The 20628-nt window shown below is 40.4% G+C and overlaps 2 protein-coding genes across 2 annotated transcripts; both read left to right on the top strand.

Annotated features, from left to right (window-relative positions):
- Positions 1 to 7384: 7384 nt before the first annotated feature.
- Positions 7385 to 9414, top strand: LOC108670426 (intestinal-type alkaline phosphatase-like). The gene is made up of 4 exons (XM_018157900.1): positions 7385 to 7488; positions 7837 to 7947; positions 8381 to 8598; positions 9367 to 9414. Exons 1-4 carry the CDS (start codon positions 7425 to 7427, stop codon positions 9412 to 9414), a joined length of 441 nt encoding a protein of 146 aa, XP_018013389.1. The 5' UTR covers positions 7385 to 7424.
- A 5748-nt stretch (positions 9415 to 15162) lies between these two features.
- LOC108670425 (membrane-bound alkaline phosphatase-like) lies at positions 15163 to 17084 on the top strand. The gene is made up of 4 exons (XM_018157899.1): positions 15163 to 15257; positions 15423 to 15528; positions 15807 to 16008; positions 17053 to 17084. The coding sequence occupies exons 1-4, from the start codon at positions 15163 to 15165 to the stop codon at positions 17082 to 17084; spliced, it is 435 nt and encodes a 144-aa protein (XP_018013388.1).
- The last annotated feature ends 3544 nt before the right edge of the window (positions 17085 to 20628 follow it).

Below are 20628 nucleotides of genomic sequence, written 5' to 3'. Positions count from 1 at the left end.
AAAGAGAATTATGATTTTATAAAAATATGTATTTTCACAGGCATGTACCACATAAATATGTACGCATCGCGATTCTGAAAAGCTCAATTTGTAAGCATATAGCGCGCATTGCGGTCAACGTGTTAAGAGACCTGGGACGCGTTCCTCTGTTTGCAGGAGGCTTTCATTCTCAGCAGTTTTTTTTTGCGCGTGAGCCTCGAACTCTTATTTAAAGTCGCTCAATGGTCCTAATGACCATATTAAGTCCCTTTAGTCTCGAGTAATAAATAATGGTTTCTCGGATTGCTGTCATTCACAATTCCCGAACTCATGTATGAGTGTTTTATGCGACCACGTTAGACTTCATCTGCAACATGGACGCTCTTCTTCATCGAGATTTTTGATCAAAACTATATAAGAGTGCTCAATGCTTACACGCACTAGGTAGTGAGAGTCAACTTTTACATAAATTATGCAAAGAGCGTTAAATAAAACTCTTGGCAATTCAAACAATGATGAATGTCGACGAGAAGTGTTTCCAATTGATATCAGGTTTTGTGCACAGGCTCCAGTTCGAACGGCCTCATCCAAACAGTTAATTGTCACCCAATACAATGTATTAATGAGATCATTCGTTCGTAACTGTTAGCACCTATATTATAATAAAATTGAACTAACTGGGTAGTCCAGTGTTTACATGAAGATTGGAGTTGTGGGTTCAATCATAGCTACCTGCGCGACAGTTCTGGTGTAAGCGGCGAGGATGACGGGCGGTCAAACACACCAAAATTAGAGCAGTGAATTGCGTGTTCGTGACCAGCAACAAGCTGTGAATGTTCTGCGATTTTTAGAATAGATGACATTCTTACGGCCTAATGAACGATGTCATCGATGTTGCACTTACTATTACCAAACAGTTCACAAACGAATTGTCGAGGAAGTGTAGGCATCAAAACCCATTCAAACATGTATAGGCATCAAAACCCATAACTCTTTTACTGTTTAATTAGAACACTATTCGAGGGTTGTAAAAATATCGGCCACATATATATGCGTTATAATTTGATTGTGCAAGGATTGAGAATTCCAAACGTGGAATTTATGAACGAAATTAGATATTAACAGTGATGGTGATGAAACGCCAGCCAAATAATGACGATGAAAACGATTAGCTAATATAGTGTAGACAAACTAAAAAAACAGTGGACTCGAAATAGAGGAAGCTTAAACATTAGTAAACGAGCTGCTTGATCTATTCGGTACGTCAGAATCGTGCGCATTGAGAGAGTCTGATGCGGTAACATGAGAAACGCGGACTTGAAAACAGCCATTGGCCATGTAGACGATTATGTTTACAGCGTGAGGAAGTCATGTGACATGTGCTGTTGGTAAACTGGATTTATAAATATAAATGAGTTCTTTAAGTATGGCTCTGCTTCAGGAAAGTAACGAGCAACGAACTTTGAACTCTTAGGTCTGGTGCAATGTAGTTCAAGTTCATGCAATCTGAGCCAGACTGAAAAATATGAACAAATAGCTCGAAAAAATCGTTTCAACATAAAAAGACAGGAAGGTTAGAGGAACATCTATAGCTGTTCGAGTACTCTTACATAACTTAGCAACTTTGCAATCAAAATGGCGTCCGAGTAATAATGGCGACCTAATTACGAATCCGAATCTTCTTGCACAAACCGCAGGTTGTTGATCACGTGGACTGTCTAGCCGATAAGATGGCTTTCGTCCCGCAAGCATAAGTAGATCGTGAGAGATTCTTCTTGTTCCATATTGTGGTCACGACCTGGCCACGCTGTGCGAACGCTGCTGTGTCATGCAGATGTGAAGGTTCCCACGGCAGTTTCAGGACACCGCTGTGCAGCTAAAAATCGCATAAGGAATTAGGGTGCAAAGTTCCTATTTTTTGGTCAGCAAACAAGCATAGAGTTGACTTTAGACGCAAATGTACGAATTTTATGGTTAAAAGACGTCGCGAAATAAGTGTTGAATTAGCTGAGTTTACGGTGAAATGCATGTACGATAATAACGGTAAAAGAATTAACTTAATTAAACTAATGGAAAACGTCGTCCAGGAATATATTGGTAAATATCTTCTGACTTCGTAGTAAAAATGACGTTGCAAAGTTTTCAGTTAACCACTTAAAATGCATCAATTGGCTTAATTTTAGCCTAATTTTTTACAATGCTTATATTGATGACATCTTTCTCCAAGCATCCTTCTCATTCAGGCATTTTCTTTGATTATCTCAACCTGGAACATTCATCGATAAATTTACTATAGAAATGGAAACCAACAATGGTTTTTCGTTTCTCGATTGTAGAGTAACTAAATTAAACGGTCGCTTTCAGACATCCGTATTTCGGAAACCAACATTTACTAGCTTGGTAAGAATTTCTTTATTTTTTTGTTCATTTTGTTTTAAATTGAATGGTCTATAAAACTTGATTCACCACGGCTAAAGGATTTGTTTTACATGTAGGCGATTTTTATCCTGAATTTGAATCCAATTGTAAAATGTATCAGCTGAATTGTTTGCCATCGTGCTTTGTTTTAACCAAATGAAACCATTTTCGACCAATACAGTATATTTTCTTAATTTTGGGGGGTTTATAGTAGGTAACTATTTAGTGTACTGTGTCTTACTGTCCCAGAGAATCTAATATATTATTTCTTAAATGTTTTCCGCATCTTAACTATCATGTTTTGTTAATGAATAATTTTGAAATTAGATCTCTCGTCACAAATAAGGATGTTATTCATGCCCGGATTTGGTCTACCCTGTATTATGAACACGTTCGTGCATGGTGCTCACCCGCGCACATCGGTATGACGTCGTGTAACTTCTGTATACGCGTGTCTGAACAACACGACAGGAGCTTTCGTTCGAATTTGCCGCTTTGCAAGCCTTCTCATTCTGCTATGTGCCTCCACGCTGAACAGTGCGACGTGACACTTTCGTTCGAATTTGCCGCTTTGCAAGCCTTCTCATTCTGCTATGTGCCTCCACGCTGAACAGTGCGACGTGACACTTTCGTTCGAATTTGCCGCTTTGCAAGCCTTCTCATTCTGCTATGTGCCTCCACGCTGAACAGTGCGACGTGACACTTTCGTTCGAATTTGCCGCTTTGCAAGCCTTCTCATTCTGCTATGTGCCTCCACGCTGAACAGTGCGACGTGACACTTTCGTTCGAATTTGCCGCTTTGCAAGCCTTCTCATTCTGCTATGTGCCTCCACGCTGAACAGTGCGACGTGACACTTTCGTTCGAATTTGCCGCTTTGCAAGCCTTCTCATTCTGCTATGTGCCTCCACGCTGAACAGTGCGACGTGACACTTTCGTTCGAATTTGCCGCTTTGCAAGCCTTCTCATTCTGCTATGTGCCTCCACGCTGAACAGTGCGACGTGACACTTTCGTTCGAATTTGCCGCTTTGCAAGCCTTCTCATTCTGCTATGTGCCTCCACGCTGAACAGTGCGACGTGACACTTTCGTTCGAATTTGCCGCTTTGCAAGCCTTCTCATTCTGCTATGTGCCTCCACGCTGAACAGTGCGACGTGACACTTTCGTTCGAATTTGCCGCTTTGCAAGCCTTCTCATTCTGCTATGTGCCTCCACGCTGAACAGTGCGACGTGACACTTTCGTTCGAATTTGCCGCTTTGCAAGCCTTCTCATTCTGCTATGTGCCTCCACGCTGAACAGTGCGACGTGACACTTTCGTTCGAATTTGCCGCTTTGCAAGCCTTCTCATTCTGCTATGTGCCTCCACGCTGAACAGTGCGACGTGACACTTTCGTTCGAATTTGCCGCTTTGCAAGCCTTCTCATTCTGCTATGTGCCTCCACGCTGAANGTAATGGTTTATAAAGGCTCAATGCATGTAATGGTTTATAAAGGCTCAATGCATGTAATGGTTTATAAAGGCTCAATGCATGTAATGGTTTATAAAGGCTATATATAATATTATAAAGGCTATATATATTTATATTAGCGTAAATGCACATTCAATATTAGCCTTATTTCAATACAATAACAGATGCTTCGTTGCATGGAAAATTGTTTGTAATAGAGACTTACTAAAGTTTTTATCTGGACCGTGGAATTCTAAATTATGACAGGTCATTAATTGCCAATGCCGCAAAAAATAATATTGCAAATCTAGCTTTTCCCAATACTAAATTAATATTCATTCAGAATTTAAAATCTACGACATTGAACTCCCTTGGTCCACGTAGCACAGCTTGGGCAGCGAGAGGAATGAACCATATTTATCGATAGAGGATAACAATTATTTGTCGCCTTCTGAAACTCAATTAAAACTCTACGGTGTTTGAGACGGGACATTTCATTAACTTTTTGATAGTGCAGCTTATGTGCAAGATCCAACTTTGCTCCAGCACAGTTCAGCACAAAACCATGTAACTTAAAAAACGCGTTTTAGCTTAAATTAATGATAAATCTGTTACGATTATTGGACGAATTTTAGTATCTGAATTCAGTTAAAAATGTTAATTGGGAGCCTCAAATGTAATTCACTATTGATATTGCATCATTTCTACATCAAGGGAAAACAGACTCACTTTTCATTCCTGCCAGATTCGCGCATATTAAACGGCTCCATTGCACAGGGGCCGGATTATCAAAACTTCGTAACTTTTTGTACTTACGACAAAAAGTTCTGTGGTACGTAAATACACTCTAATTTTGGCATTATCAAAATTTTCGTACGCAAGTCTTGGCTAAAAGCCTAAATTTTTTTCCCGCGCCAATTTTTCCCGCGCAAATGTTTTTATAATACCACCGCTAGTATTACGTTATCATAGCAACGCCACTCGTAAGTCGATTTTGCGTACTTACGAAGTTTTGATAATACGGCCCCAGAAATGCCGTCTCGGTCTTGGCCAGCTGTGCACGTGCATTTTGCTAAGCCAGAGCGCTGGCCGGGAGCTATGACTCGGCTCCAGTGCAATTAGCAATAATGGAGGCTGAAAACAAACAAACTCAACATAAACTTAAAAAAAGAATATTCCAAAATTGTATGGGAACTTTTATCATTCAATTAAAATTGAACGTAAATTTGAATGAAATAAAAATTAAGGAAACATCAAATTGTTAAATCTAATCTTCTGTTCTGCCACACCTCGTGTTATTATTGGTATTTTTTCTAACGCATGAAATTCGGGTAAATTCTTATGCGTTATATTTCGGTAATTCCCTGGCTTATGTGTTACCTTCCTGCGCCAGTATATATAAGACGTTCATATAATACTTCACAAGCCCTAACCGAATCATAAGAACTTGGTAAACCTATTCGAAAGGCATGAGGTACTCTAACGGACAACACCGGGCATGGGTAGAATTGTAATCTTACACACACTTTTCGCCGTGCCTCATGGGGGCTAGAACCTCACCATCACAACCTATTTCAGTTTGTGCCGTGTTGAGGCTTTGGCCTGACAGTCGCTAAAGCAATTTTTTTTATAATGCTCGAGCTAGTACTTACACCACTCGTTATCAGTATTATACTAGTCACGCTGGCCTTTCGTGAGAAGGTGATTATTGATTCTGGTTGATGAATAAATTGTAATTTCTATTTTTGTTATTTCATGAGCCAAGACTTGTAAGGAGAAAATATATTTAGTTTCTTGAAACTCTCCGCATACGAAGAGAATCCGATGTAATCTAACTGCCTCTATGTTCAAATCCAATTCGTAATACTTTAAACAGTCAAACGGCTATCTGAAGCAGAAACGGCTATTTCAACTTTGAAGGGATGCTTTGTTTTACACGCTCAACAATCAAAACATCACAAATGCAGTCAAACTATTTGGGGAAATTTAACAATGACATTCCTCATCATAAAATAATCTCGTGCAAATAGTATTCGTATTGAAAAACTAATGGAGAAATAAATTAGTGGCGGAATGTGGTCAACTGGTTATAGTTTGGTAACGATAGAGTGGTTGCGTAGTTTCCATAACGTGATTGTCCCTGTCTCTTATACACATCTAGATGTGTATAAGAGACAGGCGCGTGTGTTACTCACACCACCTGCACCACGTCTAGCACATCACAGCGCATGTGTTACTCACGTGGTCGACGATGCAGTTCAAGAGGTGGAGGCCGCGGCTCCGGAGTTCAAATTATTGAAAATAAAAGTTTTGATGCGTTTGCCTCTCACTACAGATCATAATCAAATCACTACAGTGCAGAGTTGTATTTCTTGTCGCCTGACAAATGTTCATTCCTAAATGTTCATTCCTATTCGATTAAAACAATATTGCCTGACTAAATGATTTAATTAGACTTGTTGATTAAGGGCGGCCAGCGATTAAAAAAAGACCGCCGCCTTATTACAACACTTCTCTTTAACTTCACTTCTTGTTGTTTGTTTGTTTGTTTGTCTGCTACAAATTTAGAAATCGATATTTAACACACTTCTACCTGTCCAATCGGTCTGGAATTTTGCACACTTTCGTAAATTCGGAGACAATGCATGTATCAGTTGACAGAATAAATAATTTTTAGAAATTTAAATTTATTTTTACTTTTAGAATAAAATTTAAAAATTATTTTTTTAAATATTTGATAATAAAGCTAGAAATTGCTAACCACGTGGTCGTACAGAGCGGCTCCGCGCTATTGGCTGACGCCGGCCTTGCTCGCCTCGTGCTGCGATAGGCGACCTGCTGGGTCCTCACTATAAGTACTTTTTCGTTATACAATTGCTTGTGTAGTCTAGGTTCTATATTAGAATAGCTAGGATGGAAGTCGTTAATGCCACTCATTACTCTCACTTCTAGGAGACGTAGTGCACTAATTGCTCATAGTGCACTCTCGTTAACTCGTATTTGTTGTCACGAGTTGAACGTATAGTGTAGAAGTGCGCTCGACTCTTGCATGCAATACGCGAAGAGCCAATAAGAGAAAAGTATTCTATTTTGAGCTCTTAAGCATTAAAACCATGCATATAGTACAATTAAAGATAAATATATTCGAGTATCTAAAAAGTATGATGAATGATTGAGTAACATACGTCAAAATCAAAATGAAACTACATAATATTATGATAAACATCACATAGCGTGTCGATTGCATTGTAGACCATAAAAATTCTGTTGCTTCATCAAATGATGCATAAATAAATTTCTTTTAGGATTCAAATGAACCGTAATTTCATTTTGCGACAACAACTTTTTCTTCACATACTACATATAAAATTTTTTAAACTTTGGTATTCAGCCAGAGCGAGAAATTGCAGTGATAGTGAAACTACTGGGAATAGAAACTAAATTACATAAGACCTGGTACAATGACATGTATCACTATAACGTAATCAATGTTTTTTACGATGAACATTCAAAAAATTTTCATGTACGCATTTCATTTGCAGGTGATTGTATATGTAGATATTTCAGGAAATTTGGACAGAATGAGAGCTTTGACCTTCATTTTGGTGCTGGCGACGGCTGGCTTCTCCGCGGCCCGAACTGCAGGTAAGGCAATTGTTACCAGACTCAAATTCCTTAAATTGAAGAGATAATTTTTTTATTCTTTCTTAATTTTAAAAATAACTCGCTTTTTTATCAAAGGTTTTCCAGTTATTCATTTACTTATTAGTATTGGCATAAATTTGGCAGTTTGAGAATAATCTAACCTGAATTAGGTCATAATTTTTCTAGAGACGCGTGATGTCATTCAACCCCAGGAAATAAATTAAACCATCCATTTAGTTTGCTCCCCTATATCGTCTATTAAGTATTTTTTAAGTGTACAAAAACATTTTTACACGAAAATTGTTTTTTGTATAACCTTATCGGTTATACAACGACATGTTGGTGCAGGCGAGCCCAAATTGCGACCAGCCGACGATGATGGCGACCACCGCAACCTGGGAGCTCACCCCACCCCTCGTCAACGCGTCATGGAGGACGGCAGCCTGCGCGCTCTAGAAGGTAGCCGTGACCATCGTGTGTGTATACATGTATAATATATACATAAGTTAGGTAATAGTGCGACGCTTTTGATGAAATTCCGCGACGGATGATCAAATTGTAATTTGCATTGTCAATCTTTGACCACACAGTTTAATTTCTCGTTCGTACCAAACGACAAAATAAAAAAAAATTAGGTTATATCAGTCTGAATAACTTGGGCCTTTACTTTAGGCGTTGCCGCTTAGGCCACATAATAGTCAAGTTTGTCGTGTTTCATTCAAGAAATTGAAGGTTCGAGCATTGATGAGAATTCTCGCGCACAATCAATTCCGTAATTCTAGGTCGAAAAGAGTGTATAGTCGTTCTAATAGTTAGCTCATTAATATTCAAAATACACATATATTTGTATTGTGCATTTTGTGTTATTTCATTAAACTGCGCGATCGCTTAGATTCGGCGTTCTGGAACGCGAGATGCCAAGCGGAGCTAGCCGACCAGCTCGCCAAGACGCCCATCGTGAGCCAGGCCAAGAACGTGATCGTCTTCCTCGGCGACGGCACGGGCATCGCCACCTTCACCGCCGCCAGGCTCCTCAAGGGCCAACGCTCCGGCAAATACGAGCTCGAGCAGTCCGCTTGGGAACGTTTCCCCTTCTCTAGCATCATCAAAGTGGGTTGTGGTTACCTCTTGGACCCGTCAGTTTGGCTCAATTATAATCAGTTATGAGACAAATCTCAATTAAAACAGTGAACAGTTACAACAGTTGACCAAAGGAAGGTTTTGTCAACGTTATTTAAGAGGAGGTTGACCATTAACAAGTCTGTTAAAGGTCAAGGTAGATTAAAATCAGTCTCTCCACAAAATGACGATATTCTATCGTTCATTTATAGACACTCAGTGGCAACGATACTTATTCAACATAAATTACAACAAGACATGGAATCATATCATTCACTGTTCCTATTAATCATGACGCAAACAAATGATTTTAAATTTGTTTGAATCGCAAAAGTGATTCTACTGACTTGAATCGCAAAAGTGATTCTACTGACACATCGTTTCGACACTTGAAGATATTATCATTCCAGGATCCAGCAGCACTTTTTTGAAGTCCAAACTTCAATATTTCAACCAATTTTTCGATTTCAAACATTGTCCTGGACTGATGATATCTTCAGTAGGAAATTGTTTCAGATTCACAGCAACAGTTCTCATGAGAACCGACAGGTGCTGCCTGACAGATCTACAACACGGACCTATCTTAGACTCCCAAGGATAGTCCGACATAAACATGAGGCATTTCAAAGACAAAACATGAGGCATTCTGCTTCTCAATGACATTCCGAGTTAAAAGTGAGAAGTTCCCTATCGCAGACTTACAACACGAATCTATTTCGGATTCACAATGACAGTCCCAGTTAAGATTCTCTATCGCAGACCTACAACACGAATCTATTTCGGATTCACAATGACAGTCCCAGTTAAGAGTGCCCGGTTCTCTATCGCAGACTTACAACACGAATCTATTTCGGATTCACAATGACCTGTCTCTTATACACATCTAGATGTGTATAAGAGACAGGATCGCGATCAGGTGCGTACATCATCCACGCGATCAGGTGCGTACATCATCCACGCGATCAGGCGCGTTCCAACCGCAATTTATCCGAAGCATACACCGAGTGTGATGCAGTGGAGGAACTAAATTGCATATGAAAATACATTATTATCTCATTAAGATCAAGTACAGGAAATAATTTTATAACATATTCCTAGGTACGCTGCCTGTGTCGGGTCGGGCTTGAGTTTCTGCAGCGCTGATGCCTGAAGAGAAACTATCGTCTAAATATCGTCAATTGCCGGACATCTGAGCGGATAACACAAAATAATGTCGAAGTAACGTCAATTGCCGGACATCAACTAAGACAAGACAAACTAACGTCGAACTATATCATCAACCGCTGGATATTAGCTCGAATAATTTGACAGCTAATTTTTAGTAGTGAATGAAACCCAGGGTTTTGTGTGCCAACACTGTCGAATTTTTATTGTAAATATTTAATATATGTGTATGAATTGTGTCTCAGATTTCGCCTTGCCTTTTTCTCAGAGTGAATGAGCTCTGAATCAGGTTCAAAGAATCAAGAATCGTGTTTATCACGGTTCACTCATGCATGACTGATGCACGAATGGTTTTCAACCAGTTAATGGGATAACAAAAATCTATGGATATTGCACTCCTTGTCAATCAAAGTATGCTGATTCTCAATAGCAATTCATAAAAATTTTTTCATTAAAATTCTGCCATCAATTCTAGACAATTTAGCATTAAAATCTCATGTAAAAGTTACTAATTCGCTCTAAACGACTATAAAAAATCCCATATAAAAGTTACTAATTTTTTCAAAAATTCTAGAAATTATTGAATTATTTTCAGCAGAAACGTTTCAGGGACCAGCAACCTCAGTCACAAAGTAAAATAATAATTCACGCACAATTGATCTACAAAATTCTACAAAACCTTAATTGGCAAATAGAAATCATGGTAAATTGCAGACTATCTGAATATTAACAATTTCTTGCGGATAAAAAATGTTGTCATAGTTAAGACAATGTTTCTGGCAAAAAATATGTAAGGAATATAACATTCGTAAACTTGGAACAAAAAGGACGGGAGCTGAAAATTAGAAACCTCAAATACACAGGTACGTCAACCGGTCAGGCTTTAATTAAAGCGCCCAACTGAATGGGGTGGATGCGCAAGAGGGTTTCCAATAAGATAATTTCTACCACGGCGTTTCGAATATTGATGTAGAAGTTACGAGCCATCCTACTGACGTACGATGATGCACAATGCGCCTAAATGTGCCTGTAAATACGACATGACCGCATCTGCACAGAAATGATATCTAAATCACTGTCAGGTAACTTTGTCACACGTCACCACCCATACCTTTAGTAGCATCACTCACGTCACCTTCTGTGACGTCATTGTGGTAGGTTTTCTAATTGATTCTGCTTATCATATAGATTTTGAACTGACGATGGAGCAAGACTCCGAAACGTTTTCATTCTGTAGAGATGGTGAAATTTTTGGCCGTTTCATTTGCTTTTATATTCTTGATAACATTTACTTGTTTCAATCGGCTCATAGTACAAAACAATTTAGTCAGGGTTGCTAATTAATGATAAGCTTATCCACACCTTACCACACATAATTCAGCGTCGGGACAATAAATGACACCTGGTACAAGTGCAACAAATGAAATTGGTCCAAATGAACAAAAGCCACGCGAAATGCGGCAGAGCTTCTGGTCCAGATGTTGTTCCAGATTTAGAAGAATTGAGAAATTGCGGATATAAACCGAGAAGAACAAAATGGCATTGATCCGCGATAGAACAGAAAATTGGACTCGTATGCGTGGCTTTTACCGGATCATACAGATGAATTGGGCTGTTTGCTGTAGATAAAGTCAATACTTTGGCGTTGAATAGGCAAACGAATATGGCGAAATTTTGCCTCCCGATACTTAGCGCTCCCGACGTCACGTCACATTGAATGGTAAAGGCCGAACTTATCTAAACTGAGACGGCCCCGAGAGGCAACTTTCACTGCCATCGTTAAGACGTAGGAACTTCCTAGCTTCGATACAGCGACGGTCACAGGTGAGGGGTTAGAATAGAATAGAATAGTATTGTCGGCACTGAGGAAATAGGCCTATGGCCTGTTTCCGATTCTTGTACTTTTCGTGACTTGATTCCACAAGGGATCCGGCCTTATGAACTCGATCTTTCCATAGCTGACGAAATGATTGAGATAGTTGCTGGACTTATTGCAAGGCTTGAAAGGTGCTAGGTATTTCAAGACTGAACATATATGATCCTGCATGGCTAAGTCTAGTCTATTCATGAAGGCATTCATACTCGGAGCGTCAACGATGCTATCAGGGAGGCTTTCCACATGTCGGTAACTCGAAGCGAGAAGAAATGTTGTCGCATGGATGTGTTACAACGCAGTTTTTTTAGTTTATGGCCGTAGCCTCTGGTGTTGGTTCTTGTTTCAAATTAGAGTAATCCTTTTGGGACCTTTTATAAACCTTGGTTATACTTGTATACTTCAATGAGGTCACCACGCAGACGTCGATAACGGAGGCTTGGAAACTTCGTAATCTTTCTTCATAAGGCTTGCTTTTTAATCCCGGAATTCTCCTTGTTGCACGTCTTTGAACACACTCTACTAAATTTTTGTCCTTTTCTAGTTTTGGTGACCTCACTGCATTTCCAAACTACTCTAGGTTCAGACGCACGACAGCGGCAAACAGCAGCTTCATCGCTTCTTCACCTATGTACTCGTAGGAGCGTCTGATCAGTCCAAGTCGTTGATTGGTTTTATTAACTTGAGCTTCAATATGCTTAACATAACATAACATAACATATTGATCTCGGCGCTGAAGTGTAGGCCTGATGTGGCCTGTCGCCGATTCTTTTCCTTTTCGTGACTTATTCACAGAAGATTTAAAATCATGTCATTTAACCGTGGTCAAATGACATGATTTTTCTTGTGATGAAATGACATGATGACATGATGAAACTTTTCATGACTGACGATAGTTTGAAGTAGCTACTAGACTTCCACAGGGTTCGATATGGTGCCAGGCATTTCAAATTTGAACATATATTTTTCCATTGCTTTATCCAGTCTGTTCTTGAACGCGTTCATACTTGGAGCGCCAACGATGTCATCGGGGAGGCTGTTCCACATGTCGGTGATTCGAAGCGAGAATAGCATTCAACAAAATCAACATGATATCTATAGTACTTGCCAGCATTAAAATAAAATGGATAATTTACGCACTACTCTACAGTGACGTAGGAAGCCGCGCTGTCGACGAAAGTAAACACGAAATCACACAACAAAACTAGCTGCACAGGGATGAGATCAAAATAAAAAATTATGCACAAGTCATAAAAATCATACACACAAAGAAAACATAACATATTGACAAACGGAGTCTACTTGTATCAAACTAAAAAAACACCCTCTCTTTGAGAACAGTACCAATCTACGCACTTATATATTTATGCCACACACCCATGCAAGACCACCCCACACACCGATGCAAATCTACCTCTCTCGAGCTCCGATTGCGCCGTTTAAAACCACACCCACACCCAGAGCACTAACACCAACAAAAATTTCTCAACTGCCACAACGATCACCGCAGTCTAGCAACAAACGTTCCCTTCCGCAAGCAACAAATACGAAACAAACAACAATCACATCATGAAACAATCAAACACAAAACCAGCCAAACATATTTGGCCACACACAAACTATCATTGAAAAACATTCCACAAGATAGCCTGACGCAGATCAACAAGACACATTTTAAATTAATAACTATAACACTCGATGCTCACATTGTCAGTATTTCCCGCAAAATGGGGTTCGACAGCATTTTATCAAATGCAAAATAAATGAAAGCCCACTATGACATCGACACAATTTTTCCTGACATAGACTCCGCTAAAATATTCAAAGTTTTTCATAAAAAACCTGAAATCAAGACTCCTCACACCGACTTTTACTCAGAACCGAATTTATAGATGGCGACGACCTAAGACGAACATCACTGAACCTGTCACGACTAGAAACTGACGACAATAACCCAAGACACTCCCTCACACACACACATAATATTTTTTACTAAAGAATCGAAGAATTCAACTTCATTGCTAAATTCTAATAATTGAGAACTTCTTTGTAATCAAAAGGGTGTGACCTACACATCATGGAATTGATGATGTTTGTACTCAACTCCGTGCCTATTTTTTAAAGTATTTGAATAAGGTCGACTAAAAAGTTGTTAGATGTTATTAGTAGGCGAGGAATTCAACCGTGTCGGTAACTAATGAACGGCCCACACTGGAATGGCTTTTAAGAAACATTTAGAGTGAATCATCAGTTAAGAAGACCGTTTCGGTCAAAAATCGAAAATTTTGGCTTTTCCGGTTTTTAGTCTCATCTTAGAGCTGACATTCTGCTCTATCCAACGGTACCATTTCTATCTCTGTGCGTTGAATTGTGCTTTCACGACAGATCATGAAAGGGGGGCGGGTGTTGGAGTTCTTTAACAAATTAGATATGAGTTAATTAGCTGCTGAGCACTTTAAATATAGTGTCTACTAGAGTTGCGCTTCAGTTACCCGTTTAGTCTCATCTTAAAGCTGACATTCTGCCCTATCCAACGGTACCATTACCATCTCTGAACGTTGATTTATGCGTTCACGACAGATCATGAAAAGGGGGCAGGGGGGAGTTCTTTAACAAATTAGATAGGAGCTAATTCGCTGCCCAGCACTATAAATACAGTGTTTGTTTGAGCCTTTGAGGTGCAGCTCAGTAACCCGCCTTGCGTTGTATGATGAGGTGCGCATGTAGTCGCTCCCACCATCCTTGAGTGGAATCAAGCTCCAGAAACGTTTAGTTTCGTATCACTGCTACATTGAGTGACTATTGCGATGAGGGCGGGACTTTGTCGCGCTCTCCTAAACATTCACAGTTATTGTCACGGAAGACCCATCTCCTCCTAGAGTTTTGAAGCTACATCAATGAGACATATACCGTTCGATTCGTAAATAAAATCTCTAGAAACCATCCGGTCATTTTTTCGATTTCGTTATAGTTTGGATAATATTTTGCAAAAAGGTGGGGCGGAGGGAGGGAAATTTGATATATTTTGGAAAATCCCCCCCTCCTCCCGAATAAATTTGAAATTAAAAAAAATGACCGAATGGATTTTAGATATGGCCGTTACCAATCGAATGATACGTGTTTCGATGTTGTAGCACGATATTTGTGGGAGGAGATAGATTTTTAAAGTACCCCTTTTTTCCGCCGTTTTATATCAATATAATGTTTTCTTTCATTTTCTTTTGAAAAATTGACACGAACGAAAAGTTCTTAGATTTCTGTTTTACATATGTGTACCAAGTTTCAAAACGATCCGTTTGTAAATGAAAAAGTTTCCATAAGGTCAAAACAGTCCCCTCTAAACGTGGTCGGCGCATGTAATTGGTGCCTTGGCTTGGTTATCAATTGAGACCTGCTCAGTGTTTCCCAGTGATCTCTAAATTGGGTGTCCTAGGGATATCTGGACAGGGTGCTTAATTAATTAAAAGTTGTAAGTAATGTCCTAATTGTTTTCTCGCCTGGTTACCTAATAGTCCCTCATGCCTCAGGACGCTGGTCGGTCCACGGGCATCGTGACGACGACTCGAGTGACTCACGCATCCCCCGCCGGCAACTACGCGCACACTGCCGAGCGGTGAGTTTTGTGGCCTTGAATATCAATTAATCATTTCCATGCTTGGTGCTCTGGAGCACATGTTAAAATTAATTTAAATTATACAATAGAAATGGACATGTAGCAACAGGATTTTAATAACGTTTCTAGATACAAAAATAATATTTTGCCTTGTGTATTTTTCAGACACTGGGAGAGCGACAATGATGTAGAAGATTATAACGCCGACCCAGACGCGTGCGATGACATCGCTGAGCAGCTCGTGCTCGGCAACACCGGCTCAAAAATCAAGGTATTTTAGTAACTTCATTCAAGATGGTTTTCGGTGTAGGGTACTCTGGCCTGTTCACCCGCCTTGGTACTAATTTCCAGGCTGGTTGTACTTCATTTGGTTGCATGCATGGTTGCTATATTGCCGGGAATGAGACGGTGATATTTAATTTGCAGCCATAATAGACAAAAAAATGTATTGAACAGGATAAGTAGGTTTCCTTACCTTGAGTTTCATAGCTTTTTCTGAACATTCGAAGAAGCAAAATTATATTTAGATAAATCTTTAATGATGCTTAGGTGATCATGGGCGGAGGTCGCAAGAAGTTCCTACCTAAGGACGCCATAGATCCTGAAGGTGAAACCTCCGGCAGACGAAAGGACGACAAGAATCTCATCGACACGTGGATCAACCAGAAGAACCTGCTGGGCACGAACAGCTACGTGTGGAACAGGGACCAGCTCTTCACAGTGGACACGGCCAATACAGACTACCTCTTAGGTCAGTGCCTTACGAACTGCTGTGGCCTTGATAACATTTACTTGTTTCAATCGGCTCATAGTACAAAACAATTTAGTCAGGGTTGCTAATTAATGATAAGCTTATCCACACCTTACCACACATAATTCAGCGTCGGGACAATAAATGACACCTGGTACAAGTGCAACAAATGAAATTGGTCCAAATGAACAAAAGCCACGCGAAATGCGGCAGAGCTTCTGGTCCAGATGTTGTTCCAGATTTAGAAGAATTGAGAAATTGCGGATATAAACCGAGAAGAACAAAATGGCATTGATCCGCGATAGAACAGAAAATTGGACTCGTATGCGTGGCTTTTACCGGATCATACAGATGAATTGGGCTGTTTGCTGTAGATAAAGTCAATACTTTGGCGTTGAATAGGCAAACGAATATGGCGAAATTTTGCCTCCCGATACTTAGCGCTCCCGACGTCACGTCACATTGAATGGTAAAGGCCGAACTTATCTAAACTGAGACGGCCCCGAGAGGCAACTTTCACTGCCATCGTTAAGACGTAGGAACTTCCTAGCTTCGATACAGCGACGGTCACAGGTGAGGGGTTAGAATAGAATAGAATAGTATTGTCGGCACTGAGGAAATAGGCCTATGGCCTGTTTCCGATTCTTGTACTTTTCGTGACTTGATTCCACAAGGGATCCGGCCTTATGAACTCGATCTTTCCATAGCTGACGAAATGATTGAGATAGTTGCTGGACTTATTGCAAGGCTTGAAAGGTGCTAGGTATTTCAAGACTGAACATATATGATCCTGCATGGCTAAGTCTAGTCTATTCATGAAGGCATTCATACTCGGAGCGTCAACGATGCTATCAGGGAGGCTTTCCACATGTCGGTAACTCGAAGCGAGAAGAAATGTTGTCGCATGGATGTGTTACAACGCAGTTTTTTTAGTTTATGGCCGTAGCCTCTGGTGTTGGTTCTTGTTTCAAATTAGAGTAATCCTTTTGGGACCTTTTATAAACCTTGGTTATACTTGTATACTTCAATGAGGTCACCACGCAGACGTCGATAACGGAGGCTTGGAAACTTCGTAATCTTTCTTCATAAGGCTTGCTTTTTAATCCCGGAATTCTCCTTGTTGCACGTCTTTGAACACACTCTACTAAATTTTTGTCCTTTTCTAGTTTTGGTGACCTCACTGCATTTCCAAACTACTCTAGGTTCAGACGCACGACAGCGGCAAACAGCAGCTTCATCGCTTCTTCACCTATGTACTCGTAGGAGCGTCTGATCAGTCCAAGTCGTTGATTGGTTTTATTAACTTGAGCTTCAATATGCTTAACATAACATAACATAACATATTGATCTCGGCGCTGAAGTGTAGGCCTGATGTGGCCTGTCGCCGATTCTTTTCCTTTTCGTGACTTATTCACAGAAGATTTAAAATCATGTCATTTAACCGTGGTCAAATGACATGATTTTTCTTGTGATGAAATGACATGATGACATGATGAAACTTTTCATGACTGACGATAGTTTGAAGTAGCTACTAGACTTCCACAGGGTTCGATATGGTGCCAGGCATTTCAAATTTGAACATATATTTTTCCATTGCTTTATCCAGTCTGTTCTTGAACGCGTTCATACTTGGAGCGCCAACGATGTCATCGGGGAGGCTGTTCCACATGTCGGTGATTCGAAGCGAGAAGCAATTTTGTCGCGTGGAGAAGTTGCAGCGCAGTTTTTTTAGTTTATAGCCGTGGCCCCTGGTGTTGGTTCTTGTTTCAAGTTCTAGTAATCCTTCGGGGACCTTGTATAAACCATGAGTATACTTGTATACTTCAATAAGGTCCACACGCAGACGTCGATAACTGAGGCTTGGAAGCTTCACAATCTTCAATCTTTCTTCATAGGACTTGACCTTCAAGCCTGGAATTATCCTTGTTGCACGTCTTTGAACATTCTCTATTAAATTTCTGTCCTTTTTAAATCTCGGTGACCACTCAACATTTCCAAACTCTAGATTCGGGCGCACGACAGCAACAAACAACTGCTTCATCGCTTCTGTATCTAGGAACTCTTATGAGCGTCTGATTAGTCCAAGAAGTTTGTTGGATGTGTTAGCTTGCGTTTCAACATGCTTAGAAAATTTCAGCTCCTTGTCGACATAAACTCGCTTCTGCATCTATGTACTCGTATGTATGTACTGCATCTATGTAAAATTTCAACTTATTGTCGACATTAACTCCTGAATCTTTTTCCATGGTCGACTTCCACATCATCACTCTTTCGTTGCAACCATGTCTTCTCATACTGAATTACTTTACAGTTGTCAGCTTACTTTGCATACTTACTTAACAGTTGTCAGCATTAAAACGCAGACGCCACTTATCAGCCCAGTCAACCAAACTGTCAAGATCACATTGCAACTGTACTTTTTGCGATGTATTCCTCACTGTATGGTAAACTTTTGTGTCGTCAGCATACGTTGAGCACACTCTAGAGACAGCTTCTGGCAGATCGTTTATAAATACAACGAATAAAACAGGTCCGAGAACGCTTCCTTGTGGCGAGTTGTGGCACGCCGCGGCGCACTGAAGCCCAGTCTGATACGGTCTCATTAATACTGACACGTTGTCATCTCCCTACTAGAAAATCTCTGATCCATTTGAGTCCATTACTCTCAATAATTTCTCAAAGACTTCAACTAATACAACAGCCGCTCGTGTGGGACACTGTCAAATAACTTGACAAAATCTAGGTATATTGCATCTACTGGCTCTCTGTCGACCAGCAGGCGGGTCCCATCATTCAGAGTGGGCAAGGGGTTAGTGGTGCAGGAACTACCGGCAATGAAGCCCTGTTGACAGTCTGGTAGGAGATAATTAACAGCCAAATGGCAAAGGCAAAGATAGCCTCCTCATAGGCGTCGTGTATAGATCACCAAACAGTTCCTCTGTACATGATAACGATAGAGTACTAAACAGTCTTTTACCGAGCATGGCTTCCGTAGATCAAACACGTTGATCGTTGGTGATTTTAATCATCCAGAGCTAGACTGGACAGATGGATCCTCTCCAAGGTATGAGAATCACCCAGCATTCTTGTTCATGGAGTCTGTGAGAGACTCCTTCCTAGTTCAGCACGTTACCAAACCAACCCATTATAGAAGTAAACAGACTCCCAATATTCTAGACCTGGTGTTTACTAGTGATGAATCAATGTTAGATGAGCTTCGTCACGAGGCTCTATTGAGCAAAACCCATCACCAATTCTTGTTTTTCAGTCTTAAGTGCTGGACAGAAAAGACGCATCGGAAGCGTGAGCGTTTGAATTTTGCGAGAGACGACTATGATAAACTACGTGAAGCAGTGAATGCAGTGAATATTTCGAACTGTATTAAGGACATGAATGCGGCTGAGTCATGGTCATTTCTCAAGGACACAGTTGTGTCTGTAGCTGATGCGTGTGTACCTAAAATTGAGCTTGGTGGAGCCAAAAAAAAAACTCGGTGGATGAACAGTACAGTTTTAGCTAAGCTGAAAATAAAGTAGGAAGCCTACCAGCGTTATTTACAGACTCGTAGCGATGCTGACTATAACCTATACGCAAGAGCTCGAAATCAAGCTAAAGAAAGCTATCGCACCGCAGTGAAAACCCTCGAAAAAAGTATTGCTAAAAATGCAAAAAAACGAAAGCCTTCTTTTTGTACGCTAGCTCGAAGTGCAAGATGAAGGACGGTACTTCTGATTTGAAAGTAGATCAACGAAAGATATCCTCTGATGAGGGCAAAGCTAACGTACTTAATCATTTTTCCAGTAGCGTATTCACTGAAGAGGACTTGAACAGTATTCCAGCTATTGAGGAGCGCCTAGTCGGATCTAAATTAACAAGCTTTGAAATACAAGAAGAAGTGGTTCTCAAGCGCCTTATCGCTGTAAATCCAAACAAGTCATGTGGACCAGACGGCTTCCACCCCAGATTACTCAGAGAGTTAGTAACTGTCCTAGCCGGCCCTTTGACGTAATTTTTTCGAAAAACTTTGAACGAAGGGATCTTGCCGGCTTACTGGAAAGAAGATCAAGTGACACCGTTATTCAAAAAAGGTGACAAAAGCTGCCCGGGCAACTATCGCCTTGTCAGTTTGACAAGTGTCGTTTGCAAGGTAATGGAATCTGTTGTGAGGGATCGATTGATAGATCATTTGACTGCTAATAATCTTCTATCTGAATGTCAACATGGCTTTATTGCTGGGAGATCCTGCACCACTAACCTCTTGTCTATTCTGAACGAATGGACCCGCCTGCTGGACGAAAGGGAGCCAGTAGAAGAAGTGTATCTCGATTTTGCCAAGGCATTTGACAGTGTCCCACATGAGCGGCTGTTGCGGAAATTGCAGTCTTTGGGAATTGACAGCAATGTACTCAAATGGATCAGAGATTTTCTAGTAGGGAGACGACAACGTGTCAGTATTAATGGGTCCTTATCAGACTGGGCTCCAGTGCGCAGCGGCGTGCCACAAGGAAGCGTTCTCGGGCCTGCTTTATTCGTTGCGTTTATAAACGATCTGCCAGAAGCTGTGTCTAGCGTGTGCTCGATGTAAGCTGACGACACAAAAATTTATAATACAGTGAAGAA

The sequence above is a fragment of the Hyalella azteca genome, unplaced genomic scaffold (genome assembly GCF_000764305.2).
Source record: "Hyalella azteca isolate HAZT.00-mixed unplaced genomic scaffold, Hazt_2.0.2 contig7355, whole genome shotgun sequence".
Lineage (NCBI taxonomy): Eukaryota > Metazoa > Arthropoda > Malacostraca > Amphipoda > Hyalellidae > Hyalella > Hyalella azteca.
The sequence above is the reverse complement of the archived record's forward strand: the minus strand, read 5'-3'. Positions and strand labels throughout refer to the sequence as shown.